Source organism: Galleria mellonella, unplaced genomic scaffold (assembly GCF_026898425.1).
Source record: "Galleria mellonella isolate WM207_F2 unplaced genomic scaffold, CSIRO_AGI_GalMel_v1 utg99, whole genome shotgun sequence".
NCBI lineage: Eukaryota > Metazoa > Arthropoda > Insecta > Lepidoptera > Pyralidae > Galleria > Galleria mellonella.
Genome location: NW_026442184.1, coordinates 1,606,925 through 1,634,008, shown reverse-complemented (window position 1 = coordinate 1,634,008; position 27,084 = coordinate 1,606,925). Strand labels below are relative to the sequence as shown.

General features: G+C 34.3%; 3 protein-coding genes across 5 annotated transcripts in view; 1 reads left to right on the top strand and 2 right to left on the bottom strand.

The window, feature by feature from the left end:
* Positions 1-339: 339 nt before the first annotated feature.
* On the top strand, positions 340-8,336 carry LOC113521200 (uncharacterized). Of its 2 annotated transcripts, XM_052902967.1 has the most exons (11): positions 340-521; positions 601-1,288; positions 1,578-1,643; positions 2,158-2,305; positions 2,380-2,498; positions 2,569-2,805; positions 3,240-3,396; positions 5,417-5,556; positions 6,160-6,259; positions 6,759-6,869; positions 7,356-8,336. In XM_052902967.1, coding segments are annotated over exons 1-11 (2,124 nt in total). In that variant the 5' UTR covers positions 340-519; the 3' UTR covers positions 7,712-8,336. The 2 variants fall into 2 exon arrangements, with proteins under 2 accessions (XP_052758927.1, XP_052758928.1); XM_052902968.1 differs by lacking the exon at positions 1,578-1,643 and having other exon boundaries at positions 341-521.
* Positions 8,337-9,236: 900 nt separating this feature from the next.
* Positions 9,237-10,629, bottom strand: LOC113521226 (ATP synthase subunit d, mitochondrial). The gene is made up of 3 exons (XM_026906695.3): positions 10,424-10,629; positions 10,135-10,353; positions 9,237-9,615 (listed from the first exon to the last, which is right to left on the bottom strand). The coding sequence occupies exons 1-3, from the start codon at positions 10,540-10,542 to the stop codon at positions 9,432-9,434; spliced, it is 522 nt and encodes a 173-aa protein (XP_026762496.2). The 5' UTR covers positions 10,543-10,629; the 3' UTR covers positions 9,237-9,431.
* A 4,275-nt stretch (positions 10,630-14,904) lies between these two features.
* LOC113521286 (protein trapped in endoderm-1) overlaps positions 14,905-27,084 on the bottom strand; it is a 56,682-nt gene continuing 44,502 nt past the window's right edge. Inside the window, exons 4-6 of one of the 2 annotated variants that reach the window (XM_052902964.1) lie at positions 26,691-26,793; positions 18,014-18,228; positions 14,905-15,842 (exon numbers count right to left, since the gene is read on the bottom strand). In XM_052902964.1, coding sequence (XP_052758924.1) covers positions 15,461-15,842; positions 18,014-18,228; positions 26,691-26,793 — 700 coding nt within the window. In that variant the 3' untranslated portion in view covers positions 14,905-15,460. The remainder of the gene's footprint in view (positions 15,843-18,013; positions 18,229-26,690; positions 26,794-27,084) is intronic. The other variant, XM_052902965.1, reaches the window with a different exon arrangement.

Here is a 27,084-nt window from a genome sequence, read left to right as displayed (position 1 = left end):
ACAACGATTTAAATATTTTAAGTTCACATAGTACATTTTTATTATTTATAAAAGTTAAATATTTAACTACATATTTCAAGAATTCCAAATATTTCAAGTTTCGCGGTATCTATGCCGGAACCGGTAGTGATCAACATTATAGATAGTTGAATTCAATTAAATTGAATAATATCACGCTTTGGTTAGTTGATACGATAAAAATAAAATACGATAATTACTCGTTAAATCTATGTTCGTCTTTTAATTTGAAATATTGGAGTACTAGATGTAAACATTTTGTTTCGTGTATGGAGGCCTAAAATTCGACAGAGTAGATGAGCCATAGACAAAAAACAATTTTAATAAATATGGCGCCGGCTCTCTAGCTTTCCTTTGGCTGATGCTTGGCTAGGTCATTGGTTTATTTATCACCAAAAATACTTTTATTTTAGTAAATAGAGTAGTAATAAATAATAAATGTTATAGACAGTAGACATTTTGTTATATATAAAAGAAACCACAACATTGTAAACATCAAAAATGTAAGTAAAATTTTTAATATACCTGAAAAGATTTTATTTTACAGTTAGGTATACAGTTCAACGTCCATTTATGTTTTAGGTACGATGATAGGCGTGGCGGTCGTGGTGGTGGACGTGGGGGCGGTCGGGGCGGTGGCCGCGGCGGCCGAGGAGTCTCCCGTGGTGGATCTAGATCAGGCGATAGGTCTCAGGATAGAAGTAGCCGCTTCAGTGGCGGGGGCCGAGGCCGGGATGGAGGGCGAGGAGGGCGAGATGGCGGCCGTGGGTTCGGTGGGCGTGGTGGGCGGGACGACTTCCGCGGCGGTTTCAAAAACGATCAGCCCGGTGGCAATCTCCGCAAAATCCGATGGGATACAGTCACGCTAACACCATTCGAGAAAAACTTTTACGTCCCCCATCCGAATGTCCAGAGACGCTCACAAGCTGAAGTAGAGGCTTACCGTAGCCAACATCAGATAACAGTGAAAGGCCATAATGTACCTTCCCCTAGCATTTACTTTGAAGAAGGGGGATTTCCAGATTATGCCATGCAGGAGATTTTAAAACAGGGTTTCCCTAATCCGACCGCTATCCAGGCTCAGGGCTGGCCCATAGCACTGTCAGGGCGTGATATGGTTGGAATAGCCCAAACAGGATCAGGGAAGACATTGGCATACATTTTACCAGCCATTGTTCACATTATAAATCAGCCACGACTGCTACGAGACGATGGGCCAATTGTGCTTGTTTTGGCTCCAACTAGAGAACTTGCACAGCAAATACAGCAGGTAAAATTATATTCTCATTTAGCTATTTTGTTTTAAATACGACTGATCTTGTTTAGAAGGAATAAGGCCTGCCATTGTCTATTAACTTTATAAATTGCCTGATCTTTTAAAGGACTGTAAAGCAATTTATATGGTTTAACTACTAACATAATAAAAAAAGAGAATTATAAATTGTCAAAGCAGCATTTGAGAAACTCGTTATTTCTAATGTATTACATTACTAATTACAATTTCAATATTTGTTTATGTCAATAAGACTTAGCTTTTGTTTTTCGTTGTGCCGCAACAGGCGTTGATCGGAATGAACGGAATCGCTGCGGAGATGTTGGACAGCGATCAAAACGCCTCAGATATAGTAAATTGATTCAATTTATAATATGTAGAACTTAGTTTATGGCAGGCTATGTTCGAAAACCTATATTGTTTCGGATGTACTTTGAAGTGTATAATTTACAACTTCTAAATTCAAAATTCTCTTTTTGGTTAGGTAAGGTTTCTGAACGTAACCTTATGTATTTCTTTTTATTTTAGCATTTGTACCACTTTCTGGTCTACTATTTCTTTTACTATTTCATATATCTTTCCTGTTCTTTGTATCTGTTGTGTGCTTTCTTTGTAATTAAATATAGATCATCACATGACACTTTCATTTCAATATGATATTACACATTTATTTGTTCATTTATATATTTACAATGTTTATATTATAAAAGTCATAAATCAAATATATACTATTACTGGACTTGTTTAATGTGATACCAAATATGTTGGTTTATTTTTTCAATGAAATCTCATTGTCACGTAATTTTTATTTGATGTTCCACATTGCTCATCAATAGTTCTATAATGAAACAAAACAACTTTTGCAGGTGGCTACAGACTTTGGGCAAAATGTGCAAGTCAGGAACACTTGTATATTTGGTGGGGCTCCTAAGGGCCCTCAAGGCAGGTGCTTAGAGAGAGGTGTCGAAATAGTAATTGCTACTCCAGGAAGGCTCATTGATTTCTTAGAAAAAGGTATGTTTTATTTGTTCATTAATTACTCTGTTGATGTTTTACTGTGACTGAAATGTATGTTTTTAAAATCAAAGGAACAACAAATTTGCGGCGTTGCACCTACTTGGTGCTGGATGAGGCGGACAGGATGTTAGATATGGGTTTCGAACCCCAAATCAGGAAGATTATTGAGCAAATCCGACCTGATAGACAGGTAGGTTGCCTAGAACACAAATGATCTGTCTTATTTTTGTAAAACATTTTATCACATTTTTCATATTCAGGTATTGATGTGGTCTGCAACTTGGCCGAAAGAGGTACAAAATCTAGCAGAAGAATTTCTCCATGATTACATCCAAATCAACATTGGTTCACTCACATTGTCAGCCAACCACAATATTCTCCAAATAGTAGATGTTTGTGAGGAATGGGAGAAGGATGATAAGCTGATCACATTGCTCACTGAAATATCATCGGAGGAAGAAACAAAAACCATTATATTTGCTGAGACTAAGAGAAAGGTAAATTGTATTTTATATTTTTGTCAAAATAATACGGCAAAGAATATTTGTTACATGTTGTATATTTATAAAAATAAATTAAATACGTGTCTCTGTTAAATTTACAACAGCTGGTAACAGCGTCCCCGTTATAACATCATCAAAGCCTAACTATGGTAACCCAATTATCTGCCAAACGTGTCAATTATTGGCACAATATAATATCAAACAAAAACATTTATAGACTATTGAATGTGTTTTAATTTGTTTAAACCTATCATTGTTTTCCTCACTTGGATACCAAGGACTTACCATTTACCACGTTTGATTAGGAAATATTTTCTGTATATGAAATACTTTACAGCATACACATAACTTGAAATCTGAAACATCTCCAGCATTCCACTTTCTTGTTCACATTAGAAAATATAGGATATCAACATTGTTTCATTTAGGTTGACGATATAACAAAAACAATAAACCGCGCTGGATGGCGGGCGCTTGCCATACACGGCGACAAGAACCAGCAGGACCGCGATTATGTTCTCAGTCAGTTCCGACAGAATAATGGCGGGATACTTGTAGCAACCGACGTCGCCGCTAGAGGATTGGGTAAGTCGCCTTAAACAATACTCGCAAATCCAGAATCCCATGCGTAATGTAATAAAATCCAATTCAATGTATTGAATATAATATTAATATCTGTGCACAATTATAATATTTTGAAAATGGATAATTACATGTGGAACAGATAGTAGGATTCGATAGATGTTTAGTTAATACTGTTAATTGCCCAGAAGTTGACTATCTTATGTTTGAGCCACCTGTAGATAAAGTAGATTGTACATATACTATCTCCAATGTAATGTTTGTTATAAAAAAAAAGGTGGTGACAATATTTCCCGCCAAATATAAGTATGAATACCTACAATAAAGGCATCAAACAAAAGATTTACTGAGAAACAGTAGCGAGGAGTTTTGTAACATAGTCTGAATAAAGGGACTGAATCATCTCGCACTGTTTTACCGGGGTGTTTTAAAGGTCTAAGAGATGTCAGGAGCGTAGAGGAGGTATTTGATGCCATTGCTAAATGAAATTGAGTAAAACCAGTTCCAGTATTCACAGACTGACTGCTTTTTTTTTACTGATGTGTAATATTTCCTTTATAAAGTACAGATATTATTGTAGGTTTATTTTCTCTGTTTTTTATATATTAATATAAATTTAGGTATGAATTTAAGATCTGATGTAACTGTTTACTATATACAGGAATGTAAAGAACTGTAGCCTAGGTTTCTACGTATGTATAAATGGGAGTTTCATGGTGAATATTGGAACGTAGGCCATAAAATGACAATAAATTATTAATGAATAAGCAATGGTTTGATAACACCATTTAGAAATATTCTCGGGCCACGATACGGATCTTATGATAACTTCGACGCTCCAGCTGTTATCATGGGAGATAATTGTTGATCTGTTTAGTGTTTATGTTTCAGCAATTGATATGTTATGATGTGATAGGTTGCAATTTTCATCCCATGACTGTGTATTGTAATTATTAATATATTGTCGTAAAGTGCATCATATGGTTCCTCTAATCATAGCCCGATAATAAATAAATTTCCATGACTGACTTGGCATTATTCTCGATTGTTTTCATTTCAGAGGCGCATGCGTGCAGAGATAAAGGCTAGCCTAGGCGTGTGTTGCTGACTTCACGATTAATTAACAATAACCATTCGCATGATGGGATTATTAAAAGACAGCATTGTATGAACTGTCAGCGCACACTATTCGAATGAGCATGCTGCCTCTAGTAACGTAGCAAAATATTAAAAGGGTCGTGGGGTGTAAAGGGGAATCGAATGCAGAGTATTTATTACATTTTACACCAAATAAAATTTTGAAGATTTATAACAATTCAAATGAAATCTGAAATTGAAATTGTCATTTCAAATATATATCTTATAGTTTCAAGTAGATTTGTTATGTTAACTGATAAATTTGAACGGAATAACATCATTGGATGAATCTGATAAGAGCAATATATGCTTGGTTAATTGTCATGAGAGATTTAACGAAAACTAAACCCTACGCCACCTGACAACTAATAGCAAAGTAGCGAACACAATGTACGTTGGCGTACAAGTCAGCACACCAGTCCACTCTTGGCCTACAACACTCCGGAACCACTGACGGGCATAATACAGTTATTTCCAGCAGTTCCTGCTCCGGCTTCATGGCACTCATAAGGTAACCGTTTGATGTTCAGTTTGAGGGAATAGGCTTACAAAGCATGTTGACTTTACCAAAGCTTAACTTTGTACCACTAACTAGTAGACTTAAAATATTTACAGTAGATATTTATTTTCAATTTCTGCAATCTAATTTATTATTTCATTATTATAACTGTTATCGAAAAATAGGTAAACATGATAACTAGTATTAAAGGTTGCTCTTGTTAGAAGTACCACTAGGTACTGACTTGGGACCTTAATAAGATTCTTCCCTCAAACCAGTTCATATTGTGGAATATTAATATAATATATAATCATTTGTCAAATGTAACTTGTTATATCTAGAAATTGATTCTGTAGCAACAGTTTAACGTATTACCCTACAATCCAGATGTGGAGGACGTGAAGTTCGTAATAAACTATGATTATCCAAATAATTCCGAGGACTACGTACACCGTATCGGTCGCACGGGCCGCTCGCAGAATACTGGCACTGCATACACGCTGTTCACGCCGAACAATTCGGCTAAGGTACTATAATCGCTTGTATTGTTTGATATATTTTACGTTTACTACAATATCCATCGTTCATAGGTATTTTTACGTCGCTTCTAGAAATGATATTGAACTTGAATTAAATCTTCCTACTTTTCGACAAATTTATGAAATGAGACCCTTTGTAGATCTCATTGTCATCAATTTGATCCTTCGTACTCCGGATTATTTCTTTAATTCTTTACAAGAGGAATAGTTTTGAATTGAATCTTCCAACTTATTGCCTAATTTCTAAAAAGTGACCCTTTGTATATCTCATTGTCATCAATTTGATCCTTCGGACTCCGGATCATTTCATTGATTCTTTACAACAGGAATAGTTTTTAGATAATCATCTACATTGATACGTGTATATCACATGTTTTTAGTGTTGAGCAGTTTTCTTAAATACTTTATTCCGTTTTGAAGGGTGAGAGGTGACAATGAAATTGCTAAGTATTACATATAATGGTCTTTAACACGCGAGTAATGCTTCTGGTGTTGTTTGAGCTCAAAACTTTAAATATTGAAAAGAATAGACGTTTGTTTTTGTTTTTTTTTTTTTTTTTTACTTTGCAATAATGATCAAATATATTTCAGGCAAAAGATCTGATGTCTGTTCTACAAGAAGCTAATCAAGTAGTCAATCCTAAGTTATTGGAGTTGGCGCAATGTGGTATGGGCTTCAAAGGGAAATATGGTAAGTTCTAGACAACAAATCGATTCTGACGCCCCATTCTCTAAAGTCTACACGTCTAAAATCTGTAAAAAAAAATTAAATTTACATTATAATGATATCTTTGTTCTGAGAATAAAATACAAACTAAATGGCTTATAGATTACCAGAACTATATTGTGGTAATCTATAAGAAATTTAGTTTTCTTTATATATCACTAAAGCAAATATGCGGTTGCCAACCTGTCTGCCAAGATTGGCAACTATTGGCAATATCTCCCTTATGGGGAAGGCCTATGTTCACCACTAGACAGTTAAGGACTGATCATGATAATGAATAAAATAAATAACACACTAAATTAAGAGACGGTGAGCCTGTTCTTGACATGTTGGATTTTAATTTGCGTGACCAAATGTGGACATGTCGAATATAATACGGCGACAGTCGACAATTGCCCATTGACTATCTATCCAAGCAGATATTAGAGACGTGAGTATATTTTTGACTTTTATTTATTTGAAGGTCGCGGCCGGTTCCGTGAGCGCGACGAAGGAGACTCCCGCCACGAACGTAGCGGACGCGGTCGCGGCCGTGGACGTGGCAGTGCCGGCGGCGGGCGCTTTGGGGACAGAGGTACCCACTCTACTATTATAGATTGATAAAGTTTTTATTACCAACAATAATAGTTAGAAACACATCAATAAAAAAGAAAAAAAAAATTTTTGCTGGTTGCTGGAGCCGCCTCAGCTGTTGCTATATATGCACACCTCCAACGAAATGTACCTATACAGTGCTGATTTTCATGCGGCCCCTTAACTCATTTAACTTTAGCATGCGTGCGAGTCGCCAATACCCATTTTTCGGATGGGTGACTCGATATACTGAACAAAAAATAAATAAAAAACTATAACCAAAACTAAAAAAGAACGAACTTTGAATACAACATTATCGCAATAGCAACCTCTTTCGATTATTTAAAATATAGTGTCTGTTTTGTTATTATAGTGTATGTGTTGCTTATTTCATATGCGACAGATTTTGCTCATATTTGCCGAGTTGTAGTATGTTTCGGTTGCCTAAATCTTTCTAACACTTGTTTGTTTTACTCTTTTTACCCAGGATCAAGGTGGGATAATTCCGACAGTTACGGAGATAATCAAAACTCCAGCTACAGCAGGAATGAGAACTACAGCGGCAGGAGCAACTACGGGAACCGTGAAGGAGGGAGTTTCAGCCGCGACAACTCGTTTAGACAAGACAACGGGTTCCGAGGACGCGGAGGTCGCGGGGGCAGGGGGGGAGGCGGTGGCCGCGGCGGTAGCGGCGGCAGCTATAACCAGGGTCAGCAAGGGGGGTACAATCAGAACTATGGTCAGTCTCAATCCCAGAGTTTTAATGTCCCCCCTCCGACGAGTTATTACAATATGTACTCGCAGCCACCACTCCCACCCAGTAATAAATATGGAGCTAAATAAATTAGAAAAAATTAGTATACAAAAATCGGCATGAAATGTCGCCTCTGGCTGTTATATTTACTTCGACGGTTATTGGTATTAATTTCAGCATCTAATTTTGTTGTAAAAAATTCAAAAACAATTTTGATATGTCATAACAAAAGTTGCTAGAACATATTTCATGTAACAGCTCGTAATTGCAGACTGAGCTACAAATTTTATTAACGTCGAGGAAATGAATAGTATTTGTACCTTAATTGATTTAAGAATATGTATTAAATAAATATCCAACAGTGTGGGTAATGTATTAGATTGTTTTTCAAAAAATTGTTGATTTTCATTAAATTAGCATATCGCGAGGAAATCATAATGCATTGTCTTAGACAATGGTCTAAATTAATACCCTATATTTCTAATTCTCAATATCTTTCAGCTAAAATATTGTCTCAGTATCGCGTTGACCATATTTTTATACGTCGAAACAGTCTTGTATGTTGTAGCTATCAAATAACAGTGAATATAGCGTTCGACTTTATGTCGATATAGCTCTCGTTCCAACATTCCCTACTTATGTTTGTGACGTAACTGAATTACTCTTATAAGATTGTGCAATTTAAAACCTAATAAAAATTCACTTAAATAGAAAGATGCCTTTAATTTTTCTGTTTTACCTAAGTCTAGGTTTATACACGCATTTGAAAGAAATTAAAAAACATTGGATATTTACGATTTAGATTTTTTTTTTATGGATGACAATGGAATGGTAACCCCGCCAGCTTATACCGATACGGCAAGGTATCAGTGAAAAATGATAGGTGAGGATGAAGGCAGCCCAGGTTGGCCCCTAGTGACCAATTGAACAAAAATTAACCACTGGTTTTCAGGGGACCCGCGTTGAGGACGACCTGATAGGAGGGTGTATTGCTAACAATTCTTTTCAATAAATCGGGAATTTAGATGGTTTACATTTTTGCTGAAAGTAAGCAATGGAACACGTTATTACAAGAAAATGGTTGATTTCAAAGAAATAACGATATTAGGCCAATTTCATAACTAGTTTTTTATCAATTACGATCATGTGAATATGAGATACCAAAAGATACCTAGTAGGAACCAGGCAACGAAATCCATCTTTATTATCGTATGATCCATTATTATACAGGAAATCCAGGTCTGGGCCTATCCAGAAATCTCTTGTCTAAAAGTTGAACCTGGAACTGTTTCTGGTTTGATTCCGCTCTGATTAATAAAAAGAATCTTCTGAAATTACTTGGGTCTGGTTGTTTGGGATTTTGCTCGCAGATGTTCATTGCCTGATGCCTCATAACACAAATTATTCGAGGATTGGACTAGTTAATTGGTAAATGGCACTTAGGCAAAGCTTTCGTCACCCTTGTGTCAGAAGTCGCTAAATTGATGGTCATAAACTTACAAAATATATAATGGGTTCCTTAAGGGAAGTGAACATTTATTTGTGATATTTGGAACATTTAGTTGGAAATATAAAATGTATACACATGAACTAAATCATAGGTAAAAGACACCATTGAAACACCATAATGTATTATTTATTGCATTTTACTCCTACATAAATAAACAGAATTGATTTATAATTTTGTTAGAAGTCCCTGATATGTCTTCAAAGTCAGCTACCGTACAATGTAGCTGGATCACAATGCATTAATATTCCACAAGTTAATCATATTTTGATGGCATATCAAGGAACCTAATGGTGTTTAGCTTAGTGAGTAGATGGGGTTGCTTCAGCTTTGTAGTTCCCAGGTTGATCATCAGGGTCATGTGGCCAGAATGTAGGCCTGTTGATAGGGTCCAAGGCTTCGTTGGGGTATGCATCACGGTAGTCTTCCAATGTCATCTGGTCATAAGGTAGGAGGGCCTTGACTGTGTTGATTTCCTTTTCATACCTGTAACACATTTTAATTATTAAATATTTCAGACAATTCTGGTGACACAAAATTTAAGACAGAAAAATATTGACACAAAAACTTCTGTTCTCTAAAAATATTACTTTTCTTTGTTTCCTATTTGAAACTTTAATAATACTATATGCAAGTATGTTAAAGTAGAACTACCCACCATGAATTAGTGTCTGACCTTGCTCCATCCCATTTTAAATTAATTAATCAGCACTTTCAACTCATACTGTGAAATACTTGTTTCATAATTGGAGTGATAATAAATTAGGAATGATAAAATTTGAGAGGTACTACAGGTGTAACGATATGATCTTCATTTTTCCAGACAATGGTTACTACTTTTTCAGTTGAACAAATTTTGAAAAGGAGTTACACAATTACTATTTTTTAATATTATGTGACATATATCTCGCCGGTAAGGCGATATTGGATATTTTATAAATTTTTGCATTTTGTCAAGATTCAAGTAATTTTTTTTCTCGCAAATTACAATTATGTTTTACTTACTTTGCAATATTAGCATTGGACGCCTGAACGAAAGCTTCAATTGCTTTCCTGACTTCAGCCCATTGTGCTTCTACCTTAACTGTTTGCGTATCAGTTGGGTAAGGGATTTTCAGTGCTTCATATTGTTTTTGGAAACTGTCCACCATGCCAGGGATTGGCACAGTTTGCTTGTATACAGCCCAGTTGATCTTCGGTGGCTCGGGAGGATTGGCCAAGACTCTGTAAAATAATTTGAAAATAACCCAAAAGCACTAACACTAAATTATGTAACGAAGTAGGCGATGCTAACCTTCGTAGATATGCGTCGGATTTCGCTTTAAAAGCTGTAAGGCTAGCTCTCTGCTCAGGGGGAACCCTTTCAGCTAAAGCCGACCAGTTTACCGAACTCTGTGCGATCCTTTTCGCCATTTTTTGGCGATTTTTATACTAATTCACAGGAAAATGCTAAAAGACAAGTCAAAGTCGAATTGCCAATAAATGGACTGAATGAGATTGATTGACTGAACTGAGTAAATCATTGTAAGTCAGTCGATACAGTAATACGTCAACCAACCAACATCACATCAACGTCAATGTCAATTGAACCATAGACAACAGAACTAACTTATTTTTAATTTAACCACAGTAGAAAGGCACAGGCAAACCATACAGCCTAACAACGTATTAAGTATTAAATTGTGATTATAATTGAAAAACATATTTGTATCGTAATAGCATGGTGTGTTTGTAAGCTTTGTTTAAAAAAATATAGCAAATTATGGTATATATAAATAGACAGTGTTAAAGTAGGTATTCATTTTCTTTATAGGTATAATATTTACGAACCTAATTTGTATTTTTCCCTGTATCACCTTCAAAACATACCTATCATTAGTTTCTCAGATGAACTTTGATATGCATATATCAAAATTTTTTTATGTGCACCATACGAGGAATGAATAGATATAGTTTTTATTTGTTATAATTTAACGAGCCATAAAAATTAACAAAAATCTTATTTGTTATAAAACAAATCGTCTAAATCTTTGAACTTTTGAATCGGATCGTAGAATTTTATATACTGTGATATTCATGTATTATTTTTCATGGATTCTCGAGAACAAGTATTGCCTTTTTTGACAGACATTTTAAAGGTATTGTTTTAAATAATTAAAAACAGGTTTACATTATATAAATAAATTTTAATTTACCTTTGGTTTGCTTAACAATAATAATTGGTACAAATAATTACACTAATTTAATATTGGTAAGATGTATTATTAATTATATCTTGTGTTGCAGTAAGTTTGCCACGTGTTTCTCGTTTATATTATTATAACAAATATTTAATAAGTATGAAGTTCAGTTTATATTAATCTACATAAGTAAAATCGTTATTATAAATTTTAGTTGATTGGCATATTTACCATTACACAGAACTGGGGGGTTGAAAATCTTGGTCAAGTAACAAAATTTGGATTAATTTTGTAGAAAGCACCAATTTTAATAAGCCTCTTACAAAAAAGGGCATAAGTATGAATGCGTTATAAAAAAATAATTTTATAATGATTACTTAAAACAGTTTTTAAGGTCTATGTCCATTTTGTTTAGATGTAAGTAGACATCTAGCTATATAATAAAATATTTTTTTATATAAAATAAATATATTTGTTTTGTTACTAGAAGTTATTTTAAACTCTCTCTGGTCCTCTGCAGTAATTTTTTTCTTTTTATATTCTTTCCATTAGGCACTTAGCTACTGCCAGTTATTTGAAGTATTGCGTTTACCGCTATTCATTTATTCTATGTATGTACTAATTACAAATAGAAAGTTTTTAACACTTTTACATTAAGAATAGGAATCAACCACAAAGAAATCGTCCTGTGTTCCGTTTGTCGTAGCTAACCATAGACACATAGAGGCCGTAAGTCAATTAATATGAATGTACCTAAAATATATATACCTAATAATAATGATATTCAATATTTTTTATACACAGGTATATCTAAATTATTAATAGAAATATATTTAAACAGCGGCGGACTAAGCCAGTCATAGGCACAAAATCTAAATGAGGCCCCAAATTTAATATAATTTTATAAGCTTCTTATTCACTTCACATTAGTATGTATGAATGTTTATTTAGTTAAAATCTTGCATGTGAAATTTAAATTGGACTTAAATATAAATAGAGTATGGATATGGATGAAGGAAATGGTGGCGTTTGGTGGCCCCTATGGATCTGAGGCTCAAGGCGAACCGCTTCTTTCACCTCCCCGTTAATCCGTCACTGTTTAAAAGGAACTTCTTGCTAAGAACTTCAATATGATATGGTAATAATTCTGGATAGTAATTATTTGACAAGAAATTTTCTTTTATTCTTAGCAAGTTTTTTAATTAATCTTACGTGTATATATAATTTGGTCCATTTCGTACACTTTCACAAGTTAACTACTAGCCAAAATAATATTATTATAATCGATTCATAATTGGCAAAGATATCGCATATTTAATAAATACAAAAAACAAACAAATATATAACCGAATTATCAAAGCATAATTACAACAGGCAGATGAAGTAAAAAGGTTGGTGTCATGTCGTATCAAGAGGTGAAGAGACTCGTAGAAAATCGTAGTGCGTAGCAAGAGCTCCACCGACAAGAGCGCAACTCTTTAATAGGATAGATAAAATTAAATTGCTAAGTAGTATAAACCGTATGATATCGAAGCTAGAAGATATCTATTAGTTTTTGCGTTATATTATAGAATAGATATTGGTAAACGGAGAAATAAGAATTATTTACATATTTGCGCAGTAACAATACGCAGGCATTTATTCAACAAGCTTTATTTCTGTTACATATTTATTTTGTCTATGGTTTTTTATTTTTAAATTGTCGCCACTCCAATTGTATTTAAAAATGTTTCAAAACCGTTAAATTTAGCACATTCACAAAACTTGTTTTTTCCTCAATCGCAATATTTAACGATATGCTTACTTTCAAATAAAATAATTATCCAATTTGCATGAATTCGAATGTGACCAATTCGTTACCGTGATGTGATTTCTAAAATTGTGATTTGGAATAAGTAACAAATTGTTAATAAAGTAATTAGACATCGTTATAGATATAGACTGACATAAAAAAAATAGTAAATGTAAATATACAATGAAAACAAAACTTGTGTACTATTGAAATTCTTTAATTTTAGAGTTTCGCGGTCCATATATTATGTTTAATTTTGTTCATTATGACCACAGATTATAATTACCCTTTTGATTAATGAATGATTTGATTAATAGGTACCAATAGCAAATTTTAAATATTCACTTTATATATAGGAAATGTAGATATCAATAGTTCCTAGCGGTTTTAATGTTTATTTTTAGTAAATGTGGCACTTGAATCCTCAATTTCAGGTAAATACTTCTATTCAAGTATATTAAATAAATCACGACAAATAGTTGGCCAGTTCCACTAAGTCAACATGACAACAGACGTTTACGATATTAAAAAACAAAGATTAATATCTATTTTAAAAACCGTACGGTGCTACGCAATTTACACGTTTAATTTTTTTTATTACAATAAACCTAAAAAGTATTCCTTAAATATACTTATGTCTATGGTACGCTATGTGAGAATATCTCGAGCCGTTGTAACAAAAAAACTATCTAATTTTCCATAAGTATTATAACTAAATAGGTATACTAAATAGATTCATAATTATCCTAATTGACTTTTGTGAATCAGTCTTCATAAGAATGAAAAAAAAAAAATATCATACTTATATTGAAAGTCAGAAAATAAACTTTTTTTTTTCTAATTTTAGTAAGTTTTAAACTTTTTAACAATGGATAGGAGGTTAGCGCAAATTTTTATCTATAGTAGCATCGATTCGAGTATTTTTTTTTATTTACCTAATAATGCGATGAACGTGGTAAATCATTGTAGGTACATTTGCAATCTTTTAATTTGTAAATTGTTTTAGTTATATTAATGATATATATATAATAAGGACTAATTTATATTTTAAATATCCATAATTTTTATAACATCTGCTTACCTCATAGGAAAAAGGCGAAGTGCATATTAAGTATAAAAATACATATAATTACGCCAAACCTTTTATAGGGTAATCAAAGAGAACCGAAAATCTTCATTAGTGTTTCTAAAAATAATAAATATATAACCATATTTCGTCATTACAAACGACGTTTTACAAATGTCATACGTATTTTTACAATTGAATATAATATTAATTTAAATTAACGGAATGCAAATTTTCTATTACAATTATTATATGAATATAAATTCTCCTATATAATTATTTAGTACGAATATAAAAGCGGTTTATAAATAACTTAATTATTATATCATATAGAGCTTTGGTTATGTTTTATGGTATACATTATTAAGTAGACAATCACATATACAATATTGACATATTATTTACATGGAATTAGTAACAATGACAATTGAGTATCGTTATATAGTCAAACGGAGATCTTCACACTAGAGGAATCAAATAATTATGCGAAATAAATGCAATACAAAACAGTTATTATATCTAACAAAATATAAATGTAAAAATAACGAAATAAGTGATTATTATAATAAAATCTTTAATGGAAATTACTGTAATTATTTGAAAGAAAATTATAGTGGCAAAGAACATAGATTAAAAATATAAATATTGTAAAACATTTAAATTTTGTGGCACCCATATTAAGTATGTCATGTATATTATGTACGATAAAAAATTTGTACATAATTTTAATATGTAAATTGTTTTTTTTTTTAATATTACACTGCATATATTAGCCACATCCGCAGGTACTATCTTTAATTTCTGGCCACGTCACAAGTCACGTGACTTGTGTAGTGACAATTTTATGTATAAAAGCGTTTACGGCGCTTGCGCGTACTGCTAGCTTGCTAGATATGTTGTCTATGGGCGTTATTTGCAGCTATAGTTTTTTTTTTTTATTTTCATTTAATATTATGGATGAATACACCTCAGATAATTACAGTGACTTCCTTTAAAGATTGTTCCGTATATAAATAATGTGTAATTAACTAGATTTATAAGTTACAATATCAATGACTGCTGTACCACTTTAAACAACTTTTAATAAAATATCTACGCCTATTTTAGGCAAGTTCAATTTTAATTTACAACTTCTGTTGGACCGCACGTGTATCATAGTCACAGATCATAAATCACATTTTTTTTTTATTTTAGTCCCAATGTTTACTTTTTAAGAACAATCATATACTCAAATTGGGGTCCATTCTTATTAGAATTATCAAATCACATCGTTCATAACTTGAAATCACTTATTCATAATCTCGCTGGCTCTTTATGGTGGTTCCTCTTCTCTTTCTCACCGTACTGCGGCGAATTTGACGATTGTCCCACAGTTCTACTGCCCCACGTGGTCCTTCGAGCCACCGGATTGTTTTTGCAAAATTTCAACAAGTTCCCGTACGCAGCGCGGTACTGTCGATTCGTTGCTGCGTATATAAGTGGATTGATAACACTGGATGCCCAAGCTAAAATGGACGCTATTATGTGAAGCCAAGGGTACGTTATGCCATCGTCGGCGACATTCATAATCATCAGAGGCAGGAAACAGGCGAGGAAGCAGAGGAAGATGGTCAGCATTAGAGTTGTGAGGCGCGAGTCTTCTTCTTTCTCCTTCGCTGTTTGGCCACTTAATTTGCTGTAAAAAAAATTAATACTTTACATTTAATTTTTATTTTTTACTTAATATTTACGCCGTGTGGTTCCGGCATAGAATGGGCTACTCCTTCCTTTCCAGTAGGTGTTGTAAGAGGCGACTAAGGGAGGGCGAGGGATGGACAGCAACGTCCCCATTAAAACATCTGTAAAAGCCCAACTGCGGTTACCAACTCGCCTGCCAAGCGTGGCAACTACTGGCAAAACTCCTCTTATGGGGATGGCTTATGGCCAGCAGTGGACAGTTAACGGCTAAAACAATATTAACATTTATCGAGATTATTTATTTCAGCAAATATTTAGGAGTTCTTGCTGGATTTTTTTTGTTTTTATACAACTTAGAATAGCAAACAAGCTGACGGCCCACCTGATGGAAAGTGGTAACCGTCGCCTATAGACATGAGCAGTACCATGGGCATAACAGAGTATACTGTCTCGCCCATGATACCCTCCATGTATACCATATATGTGCTAATAAAACTGTAGCGATACTCTACCACCACTGCACTGCGGAGGTCGTGATTAATACGCGAATGAAGTCAATAGAATAAGGGCAAAGCTTCTATTTAGTTGTGGATAGGTTATTTATTTATTAATTCTTTATTGCTTAATCTACATATCGTCACCTTTATGGTAAACTTACGAAACTGAAAAAGATACATTTTACAGGGGAACGTTTTGTAACATTAGAATGCAAATAACTTTTGATAGAAGACTACTGTAAAAGATCGTGCTAACATTTTAGTTTTAAAATCCTGTTTTTTATTGAATGCGCTTAATTAATTATTATTATATTACAAGTATCAGAAATGAATGCATATTCGTCACTTTGCACCTTCATACATGAGAGTTTCTAGGTATTGAGTTATACAACAGCAAATCAACGAAAGTGCCACTTTCGTAAATATACCAAGGTATAAATCACGTGTTTTGGAGAGAACTTCAGTTTAAATAACAACGTTATAGCAATCATTCATGTAAAGTAACTAAATTAGGATTGAAAAATTGATAAAATAATTATTGAAATTTTCAAATTAAAGTGTTTATTATAGAAAATACTGTAAAAATATGTTAAGTAAGTTTACTTTGGGTATATCACAAAAATATGGAGATTGGAGCTACTCGATTTCTTTAACCGTTAGAGATAGAAATTTGAAAATAAGCCACAATAACTAGTATGACGCAAAATGTAGATTTTTAAAGAAATGTCAAATCTGAAAAAACTGCAGATTCTTAAATTTGCCATAGAGGTGATGATATACTCTCTTTTCTTTATAATATCCTGCATAATCCCGTTGCACCAACATATCTTCGTGAGCGATTTAACTTTCTGTATTCAGCGAAAAGCAATACTAGGACTCTTAATCGTTCTTTATTGCGAACTCCGATTAATTCTGGTCAAACGTATTCAGACTCTTTTGTTGTGGCTGCAATTAGATTATGGAACACACTGCCTCATGAAATTAGAAATAGCCCAAGCATTGGGATTTTCAAATCACGTCTGAAGAATTATTACCTCTCACAATGCTGATGTACGTACTTATTATATTTGTGTATTATATGTAATATATATCTATCTATTTTTATTATTATTTACATATTTATTTATTTATACCTATTGGTCTTTTCAATTGTAAAGATATTTTATTTATTTATTTGTAACTATAACATTTAAGTCGATCGGTACACATGTATGACTATAACTACTAATGAACTGTCACTTTTCTCATATTGGGTTTGCTGGAAGAAATCTCTCTATTGGAGATAAACTTGCCCTTGTGCACTATTATGTTTGTTTTTACATTTCAATAACCGTATGTGTACAATAATGAATAAAAGAATTGCATAATAAAACTTTGTTGATATAATGTTGATTGTGTAAGCATTTATAATTATAAATAATTATATATTATTTAAGATATTTTCAATATAAAAAGTGCATTTAAAAACAAATTAAGAGAAAAAGCTTATGTGATAGATAGATAAATAGATAATTTATTTGCATTAGTTACAGCACCCAAATAACAACAGACATATACAGTAAAAAGTGATAAAAGAATTCATATATATATATATATAACACATAATGGTCACAACTCATGTGCATGTATACCAACCCCAGTGAGCACACATAGACAACGAGTCGATTCTCACCCACATACACACCTGCGCCCCTCCAGCTTCCTCTTGCTCTCCCTTACCCGCCAGTATATGCACGAGTAGGACACGATGATGACCAGGCACGGCAACGCAAAACCGAAAACGAACAGGTACTTCTTCGGGGATTTGGAGTTTTTCGGTAGAATAGTGCACGAGAACGTTTTAGGGTCGAAACCCAGTTGGCCCCACACGCCCAGCAGTGGGGGGACCTGGAAATTATAGAAAAAAAATACAGTTACCAGTCTCTACATGCTATTTCATTCACGAGATCGTGTTATGTTGGCTGAACGGGACAAACAATTGCTTCTGTCCCTCTCAACCCACTTAAAAAGTAGGTTTTTTTTTATATTTACTTGCACGTTTGTTCGTTTTATATTTACTTGCACGTTCGTCCATCAATGCCTCAGTTGCTGGCCGCTGCAGTAATGTACTAATATGTGTATGTAGGGGGGGAAGGGATTGTTAGTAATGGAGACTGAGAATCCCATTGCTAGCAATATACCCAACCAGGTCGACCTCCTCGCGGTTCCCCCTGGAAACTATCATGGTTAATTCCTGATGAATTCATCATGATGGGCTAACTGGCCTGTTGTCATTCTCATCTATCACCCTTCACTGGTGCTCCGCCAGCTTATCCCGTTAGCGCAGGCGGGGTTACCATACCATTTTCACCCATAAAAAAAAAATGTGTATGTATATGTAGTATATATTATTTGTTATAATAAGTAGTCTAATAAACAATATGTATATAATGTTTTTGTGCATTATATGTAAAAAATATTAATACACTCTTGCGCCACCTACCCACTTCTATCTGTTCACCTTTAGCCAAAGGTTTATTTATTTACACTTTATTGCACCAAGTAAAAAGAGAGATAACAAATACAGTAAATATTAATGAGAAGTGATACAAAAGGCGGCCTTATCGCTAAGCAATCTCTTCCAGACAACCCTTGGGGTACCCTGTAAGAGATTGCCCTAGCGACAAGACCGCCTTTTGTACCTTTATATGTACTCGTATATTTTGATCTGTACTCCATGCTACTGTATTTTAATGGAATTGTTAATATGTCATTGTTTATTTTTAAGTTTTTGGTGTAATAAAGGGTTAAATAAATAAATAAATACATTCAATAGGTTTGTGATTGTTAATTTAGATCACTGGCAACTATTTGTAATGGCGTTGACCTCTTAATTAAGAGTCTATCAATTTATCTAGTAACCACTGCGTCAGTATTATTGATATTAAATTATGTTTATATTAGGTCAATATTTCAAATTGTACTGATACTTATACGACGTATAATATATATATATATATATATATATACGTCGTCATAGTCGTAGACTACTTTGGGGGGAAAGGGATTGTTACCAATGGAGTTTGACAGCCCCATTGCTAGCAATACACCCTATTAGGTCGACCTCCACGTGGTTCCGCCTGAAAACCATCGTGAACAATCATTGTTGAATTCGTCACGATGGGCTAACTGACCTGCTTCATCCTCACCTATCATCCTTCACTGGTGCCCCGCCGGTGTACACCGATAGCGCGGGTGGGTTTACTATTCCATTATCACCAATTAAAAAAAAACCAGTAGATATACACTGGCGGGGCACCAATGAGCAATACGTGTGTTAGATATTTATTTTAAATTATATTAATTTTCTTAAACATCTAGTGTCAAAATGTGCACCTACATTTATTAATAAAAATCAAACTAACTACTTTAAATATAATATAACGTTAAAATTGTTATTATATCAAATTTGGTAATAAATTATTCTTGTAATGTATATAGAACACTAATTTATATTTTAATTAATTTTATAATTATTTGTCATAATACTTGAATAAAAAGTAATGAAATTGTAAGAACACGTGGTCTCACTGACTTGTTCACTCGAATTCGGTCCTGTAGATATAAAAGACTGTTACTTGGGTGGGGAGGCACTACTTCTTGTCCAACCGTTGAACAGAGCGGAGCTCCCTGCCGTATCGAGAGTGAACAAGTATAGTGAACCACGTGGTCATTATATAAAATATATCACAATTATTGTTGATGGAAGTCCTAAAGAAGCTATATTTAAATAAGTGTCAATGGATTAACAGAAGTTGGGTATTTATGTTATATTATTTGTTATATATCAAATACAAAGTAAAATAAGTAAATATATGATTTAATAGTATGATATCTAAATTAAATGAACTGTGAAAACTTGTGCTTCATTTCTATTTATCATTAAGAGGCTTAGAACCTTTATATTGCTAAAGAATGTATAATATTATATACATATACCATGTAAGGTTATAATTACGTAATTAAATTACTATATAAATGTATTACCTTACAGTTATTTAATATTTAATTTTGACACGTGCAAATAAAATGGCAGGTCAGTTAGCCTACCGTGGTGAATACACTTCGAGTTCAGCATACTACGTTATGTCCACGGTACAGTTCATGTCTATCGGCGACGGTTACCACTTACCATCAGGTGGGCCATCGGCTTGTTTGCTATTCTAAGTTGTATAAAAAAAAGGCACGATGGTTTCTAGGACGGGGAGATCGACCTGACATTGATATTGGTAGCAATGGGACTGGTAGATCGCATTACTGACACCCCCTCCCCCTTAAAACATATTAGTTATAGAGGCTAATTATAAACTAACGATCCTATGTTTCCGATGTCGTCATCATTATTTCCTTGTCATTGTCCCAATTATATACATTTTGGAGTCAATATGTTTCGGCTTTTAGTTTTATGAGCCTGCTTGACGTCAAACCTATTTAGGAATGCATATTTTTTTAATCGATGATAATGGAATGATAACCCCGTCTGCGCGAATGGTATACGCTGGCGGGGCACCAGTGAGGGATGATAGGTGAGAATGAAAAGGCAGGTCAGTTAGTCTATCGTGATATTCATCTGGAATTCAGCACGATGGTTTCTAGGGGGGACCATGTGGAGGTCGATCTGACGGGGTATATTGCTAGCAATGGGACTGGTAGTCTGCATTACTAACAATCCCTTGGGAATGCATTTGTTGGTGGTATCCGTGATCTGTGATAATTGTTATAGAATAAATATACAATACAAAGCAAAAAGTGGATGGATGTAGTCTCCAGGGGATACCTAACCTAACATATTGAGGGGAGGGGGATTGTTAGCAATGGAGTTTGACAGCCCCATTGCTAGCAATATGCCTTATTAGGTCGACCTCCACGTGTTTCCCCCTGGAAACCATCGTGAACAATTCTTGTCGAATTCGTGACAATGGGCTAACGGACCTGCTTAATCCTCACCTATCATCCTTCACTGGTGCCCCGCCGGTGTATACCGATAGCGCGGGTGGGGTTACCATTCAATTATTACCCATTTAAAAAAAATTTAACATGAATATGTTAAATTTATATTGTCAGAATTGACCAGATTTTTTGTATTTATATTTAAAGAGTTATTTGATAAAGATTTTGACAGTCTCCGAAACAATAGAAAAAGGCGACAAATTCTTTGCATACTTACAATTCGCATTACATTATTCTAAAAGAGAATAGAAGAAAGAGATTTATGGAGCAAGAATGAATGGAGATGTCGGTAGGGGCCGCCCTAGACGGACGTATGTCGACTAAATAGGCGACGTGCTGAAGAAGGGCCAAATTAAAAGTACCCGTAACCGGCGAGCGTGTATGAAAAGATTGATGAATGTGGAGGAAGCGAAAGAGGTTTGTTTAAATCGAAGCGTTTGGCGTTCCATTGTTTCTGCCTACCCTAATGGGAGACAGGCGTGACAGATATGTATGTATGTATGTATTATTCTAAAAATAACAACTTCATAATAGTAATCAGCACGACAAATATGTGTTAATTAATATAGGTAAGTATATCCGGTAGCAATCGTCCACAGACATAGATAGAGTTAGACGACGCAATTATCTTAATTTGAGCCGTATAAAATCAAATACATCTAAATCCAAGTCTGTAAAATTTTTAGGAAACTACAAAAACTAATATTTTGTCAGGGATATGGAACGATATTGTATATTTTTAATTAGATTGAAAAAAAAAAATAGAATATTAATAATAATTTGAATTTTAATTAACAGAACTCCCTCTATATTCGAGTACAGAGTGAAAATGTAATCGATTTAACGTTTAACTGCCTTTTAATTTTATAGGCCTCAAATTAACCCTTCTTTGCAGATTTTTTTATTGGTAAAATAAATCAAGGTGGTATAATTCATGTTCAAAATTAAAGAAAAGATGGTTAAAAAAAAAAATATATATATATATATATATATATATATATATATATATATATATATATATATTGACATAAAATAATGTTTTCTGCAATGGTCATTAAAAGGTAACCAGACACGATCAACTTAAAGTGAACTTGTTTTTTATATAACTTTTGGGCATTCAGTGTTATGATGGAAATTTCAATCATTATGCAAAGAAGGGTTAATATAATTGCGTCGTCAGGCATTCCATTGCTAAACTAGATAGGTACTTGTAGCTTTATAGATTATCAGCGTAGTGTGTGGTCGTACAGTAATCTTATAATCTGTTATGTCAAGTCACGTCAAACATCAGTTAGCGCTGCTCTGGGGGCCTATCATGAAATGAAACTCCGAATTTTCGGGCTCAATTTCGTGTTTTTGTTCGTACCTAAATCGACTCTGTAAATGGGGCTTAATGTTTCATTCATCATAAATCCTATCCTAATAGTCCAGAGGAACGATATTTTAATATTTTTAATAATTTTAAACTGCATGTATTATGTAATTTTAACATGAAATTTCTATTTCGTTCGTCCCCGAAATTTCGGAAAATATTTCGTGGTAGGCCCTCTGTTTCTGCCTTCGATCCGATATAAAATGTTTTGTTGTTGTTGTGCTAATAAAGTGATTGGTAATAAGTATAACGTTTTAATAAACCGCAGCTATCTTGCATATAAAAATAAAAATAATTATGTGACACTATGCTAAATTGATTTTACAAATAAATTCAATTGTGTCAAAACCAGTTATTTCGAATTAAATCGATTAAATCGATTTTGATAAAGCTTCTTTAGAACAGATATATTTTTAGATAAAAAAAGAATTTTCTGGATCGGTTTACATTTGACGTAGTTATGAGGTAATATAAAAAAAAACCGAATTGAGAACGTCCTTCTTTGAAGTCGGTTGAAAACTATTTATAGATAGCAAACCTTTTCTTGTAAATAATTATTTCGAAGATTTAACAATCTTTTTGTTAATTCTCTAAGATTTTGTTGACATAAATGTTATGTAAGGAGGGAGGGAGAGGTAGGAAGACCAGAGAGAGACTTTGTACAAAAGTCGTTCGCTGGAGCAACTCTGTCCCATTCGTATGTGTACCGTGAAGCAGTTGTATTTGCAAGGCTGTGTTTCGGTTTGAAGGGTGGGATATAGCAGTGAATTTGCAGTCCTCAGGAATGGCAACGCATGAGGCATATCATGGGCAAAACAGTATGTTATGTCCATGGTACGGCTCATGTCTATAGGCGACGATTACCACTTTCCATCAGGTAGGCTGTCAGCTTGTTTGCCATTCTAAGTTGTATAAAAAAAATGTAAGAATTTCAATTTAATATAATTTCAACAGTTTATCTAATGCATTTATATTCATATATTTCCGATGTTGCATAATAAAAATAAAATATATCCATTCATGTATCCGAATAGAAATGTATCCAGAGTCCAATAGGCTTTATTGGGTCTAATTGGGCAAAAATTTTATCGCTAAGAACATGCACGTGGTTCATCTATGTAAATTAATATCTGTGGTATAACTACTAGGGACCACCGGCATACGGCCAAATGAATAATGCAACTGGCGATAATAGACCTGCGTGTGTCGTTAGGCATCGACTGTGATGCACTTCTATTAGGGTTGCCAATGTAACTTTTCCCTAACAAAAAAAGTAAGTTGGACTCTACCGTGATGACATAAATGTCTTGATTTTTTTAAACGTATATGCTTAATGCAACTATATTGTATGGTTCCTGCATGAGAGACGCTTCAAGACTAAGGTGATTAGGTGAAATGTTCTGAGTTTACAGTGATTCCGTCTCGTTGTAAATCCAATATATTTTTTTTTCTATTTGTGATAAATATAAGAGTTTCGTTTACGTAGAAATACAGTTATAGACTTGACAAAACGGGATAAAACCCTGATGATTTTTGCAGTAATCATTCCGTATCCCTGAATAATCTGGACAAGGAATTCTAATAATTAGTTTTATTACATTCCAATATTCCAAACATGCCCATAGATTTTAAAGCGTAAATCAAATGTTGATAATGTGACAACCCTAATTTGTGTGGATCGACAATTGAACCAAAGTAGACTAAACTGCTACGAGTCCATAAAACCATGTAATTGCCCCGTGGTACTTACTACTTAATAGTGTTCGTTAAAATACGGAAAATTTGACGCTCGAGAACAATGGCTCACATTTATTTTATAGTTTAAAGGCATGAGTGATGATTTGTTATGGGTGTTAAAGCAGAAACTTACGGCTTGTTGAATTAAAAAAAAAACTATTGGAGTTATGTTTTAAATGACGTAGGACTATATGAAAATATAAATAAACGAATAACCGTTCATAAGACAGTCCTCTGTCCCATTCGTGTTTCAACCGTGAAGCAGTTGTGTTTGCATGGCTGTGTTTCGGTTTGAAGGGTGGGATATGGCGTGAATTTACTGGATACGGAGGAATAAAACCTGAATCCTCAGGTATGGCAACGCATGGGGGGTATCATGGGCGAAAAAGTATACTCTGTTATGTCCATGGTACTGCTCATGTCTATAGGCGACGGTTACCACTTTCCATCATCCCGCTGAGTAACTTGTAGCTTTTGCATACGGGCAATCGTGTAGGACCACGTTTCGGTACCACAAGTCATCAGTGGCGACACGCACTGGTTAAAGATCTTCGTCTTCAACCCATATAATGCTAAGCTCCCAATTTTTTTTTTATGCAACTTAGAATGGCAAACAAGCTGACGGCCCACTTGATAGAAAGTAGTAACCGTTGCCTATAGACATGAGCAGTACCATGGACAGAGTATACTGTTTGTAACGCATGGGGGGTTGCCATTCCTGAGAACTCAGGTGTTATTTCTCTGTACCCAGTAAATTCACGCCATATCCGACTCTTCAAACCGAGAGCTCCGATTCGCTACCGCTCATAACTTGACCAGCCCGCTACCATTAGCCGTAGTGTAGAGGATGTTCCCTAATTCGGAACAATTAGGTAGGAATTATAAATATGGAAGTGCAATGAACTAATTCCAGTTTCCTCCGTAGCCGTTTATTTGTTTATTAACGGATACAGCCCGCCGTCTGTGTATCATTACATTTTATGTATGAATGAATGTCGTTATATGTAATCTAATGTTTCCACGAACGTACATTTTGAAGTGTTCAGTTCAGTGTTCTACGGTCATTGTGTGTTATTATTGTTTAAAAAAAAAGGAATTTCCACGAAATCCTATTAATATAATACGCCAAAGGACGAACGATTGGATGTTTGTTACTCTTTTGTGCAAAAATTACTGAATGGATTTGAACGAAGTCAGGTTCACGGGTAGTTTATATACTAAATTAGCAAATTTTTTAAATATTTAAGCCGTTAACTGTCCAATGCTGAACATAGGCCTTATTCTATTGGGGTGATTTTGCCAGTAGTTGCCACACTTACCAGAGGGAGACTTTGTACAAAAGTCGATTGCTTGGGTGGAGGCTTGTTTGCCATTCTAAGTTGTATAAAAAAAAAAAAACTTGGCAGGCGGGTTGGTAACTGCAGATAGGCCTTGGAGATGTTTTAAGAGCTCCTTAGTCGCCTCTAACGACACTTACGAGAATAGAAGGGGCCTATTCTATGCCGGGAAACGGTGAAGCATATATGATATTTTATAATAGATATAATATAATATATGAGCATCGAGCCTCAAAAACTGGTCGAATTTTTGACAGCTAATTGTCAAATTAGCTGACTTGTTTTTTTTATCAGTGTTCAATATACTTACGCATACAATGTATCTTGACGTATTATTTAATAAATAACATGAGTGTTTACGTATTAAAAAGATGTAGAAATTATAAGACAAAATAAATATAGAAGTTATAATGGAATCACTCATAACTATTTATCACGGAAAATTGTATGAAAAAGTTGATCCGTTTTTCTCGAAGCGTTTCTATGGAGACACTTTTTTTTTTATACAACTTAGAATGGCAAACAAGTTGACGGCCCACCTGATGGAAAGTGGTAACCGTCACCTATAGATATGAGCAGTACTATGGACATAACAGAGTATACTGTTTCGCCCATGATGCCCCCCATGCGCTGCCATACCTGAGGACTCAGATGTAATTCCTCTGTATCTTGTAAATTCACGCCATATCCCACCCTTCAAACCGAAATACAGTCATGCAAACACAACTGCTTCACGGTAGAAACACGCATGGGACAGAGGTGGCCAAGCAATTGACTTTTGTGCAAAGTTTCCCTCTGGTATCTGGTATCTCTATCAGCTATACTCTCTCTCTATATAATCTAAAAACATAATATTAGCCATGATTTTAGGGGGCTTTAAAAGTTTTGTATTTATGGTATGAGAGTTGACTCACCATTAAACCGAAGGAGACGACCCATATCAGGAGCAGCTGTATCCAGATCTTGGTGGAAGTATATATTTGAGTGTACATATCATAGTATGCTATCAACGTGTACCTGAAATAAGACAATTTAAATCTATTAATGTAATCTTTAAACAGCGTGTGGTCTCGGCATTGAATAGGCCAGGCTTCCTTTCCCGTGGTTGTAGAAAGAGGCGACAAAGGGAGAACGAGGGATGGGCAACAGTGTCTCTCTTAAAACATCTCCAAAGCCTAACTGCGGTTGCCAATCCGCCTGCGAAGCGTGGAAATTAGTGGCAAATCCAAGGAGCAGGCTTATGTTAAGCAGCGGGCTGCTAAAGACTGATATGACGATGTATCTTTGAATAATATCAGATTTTTCTAA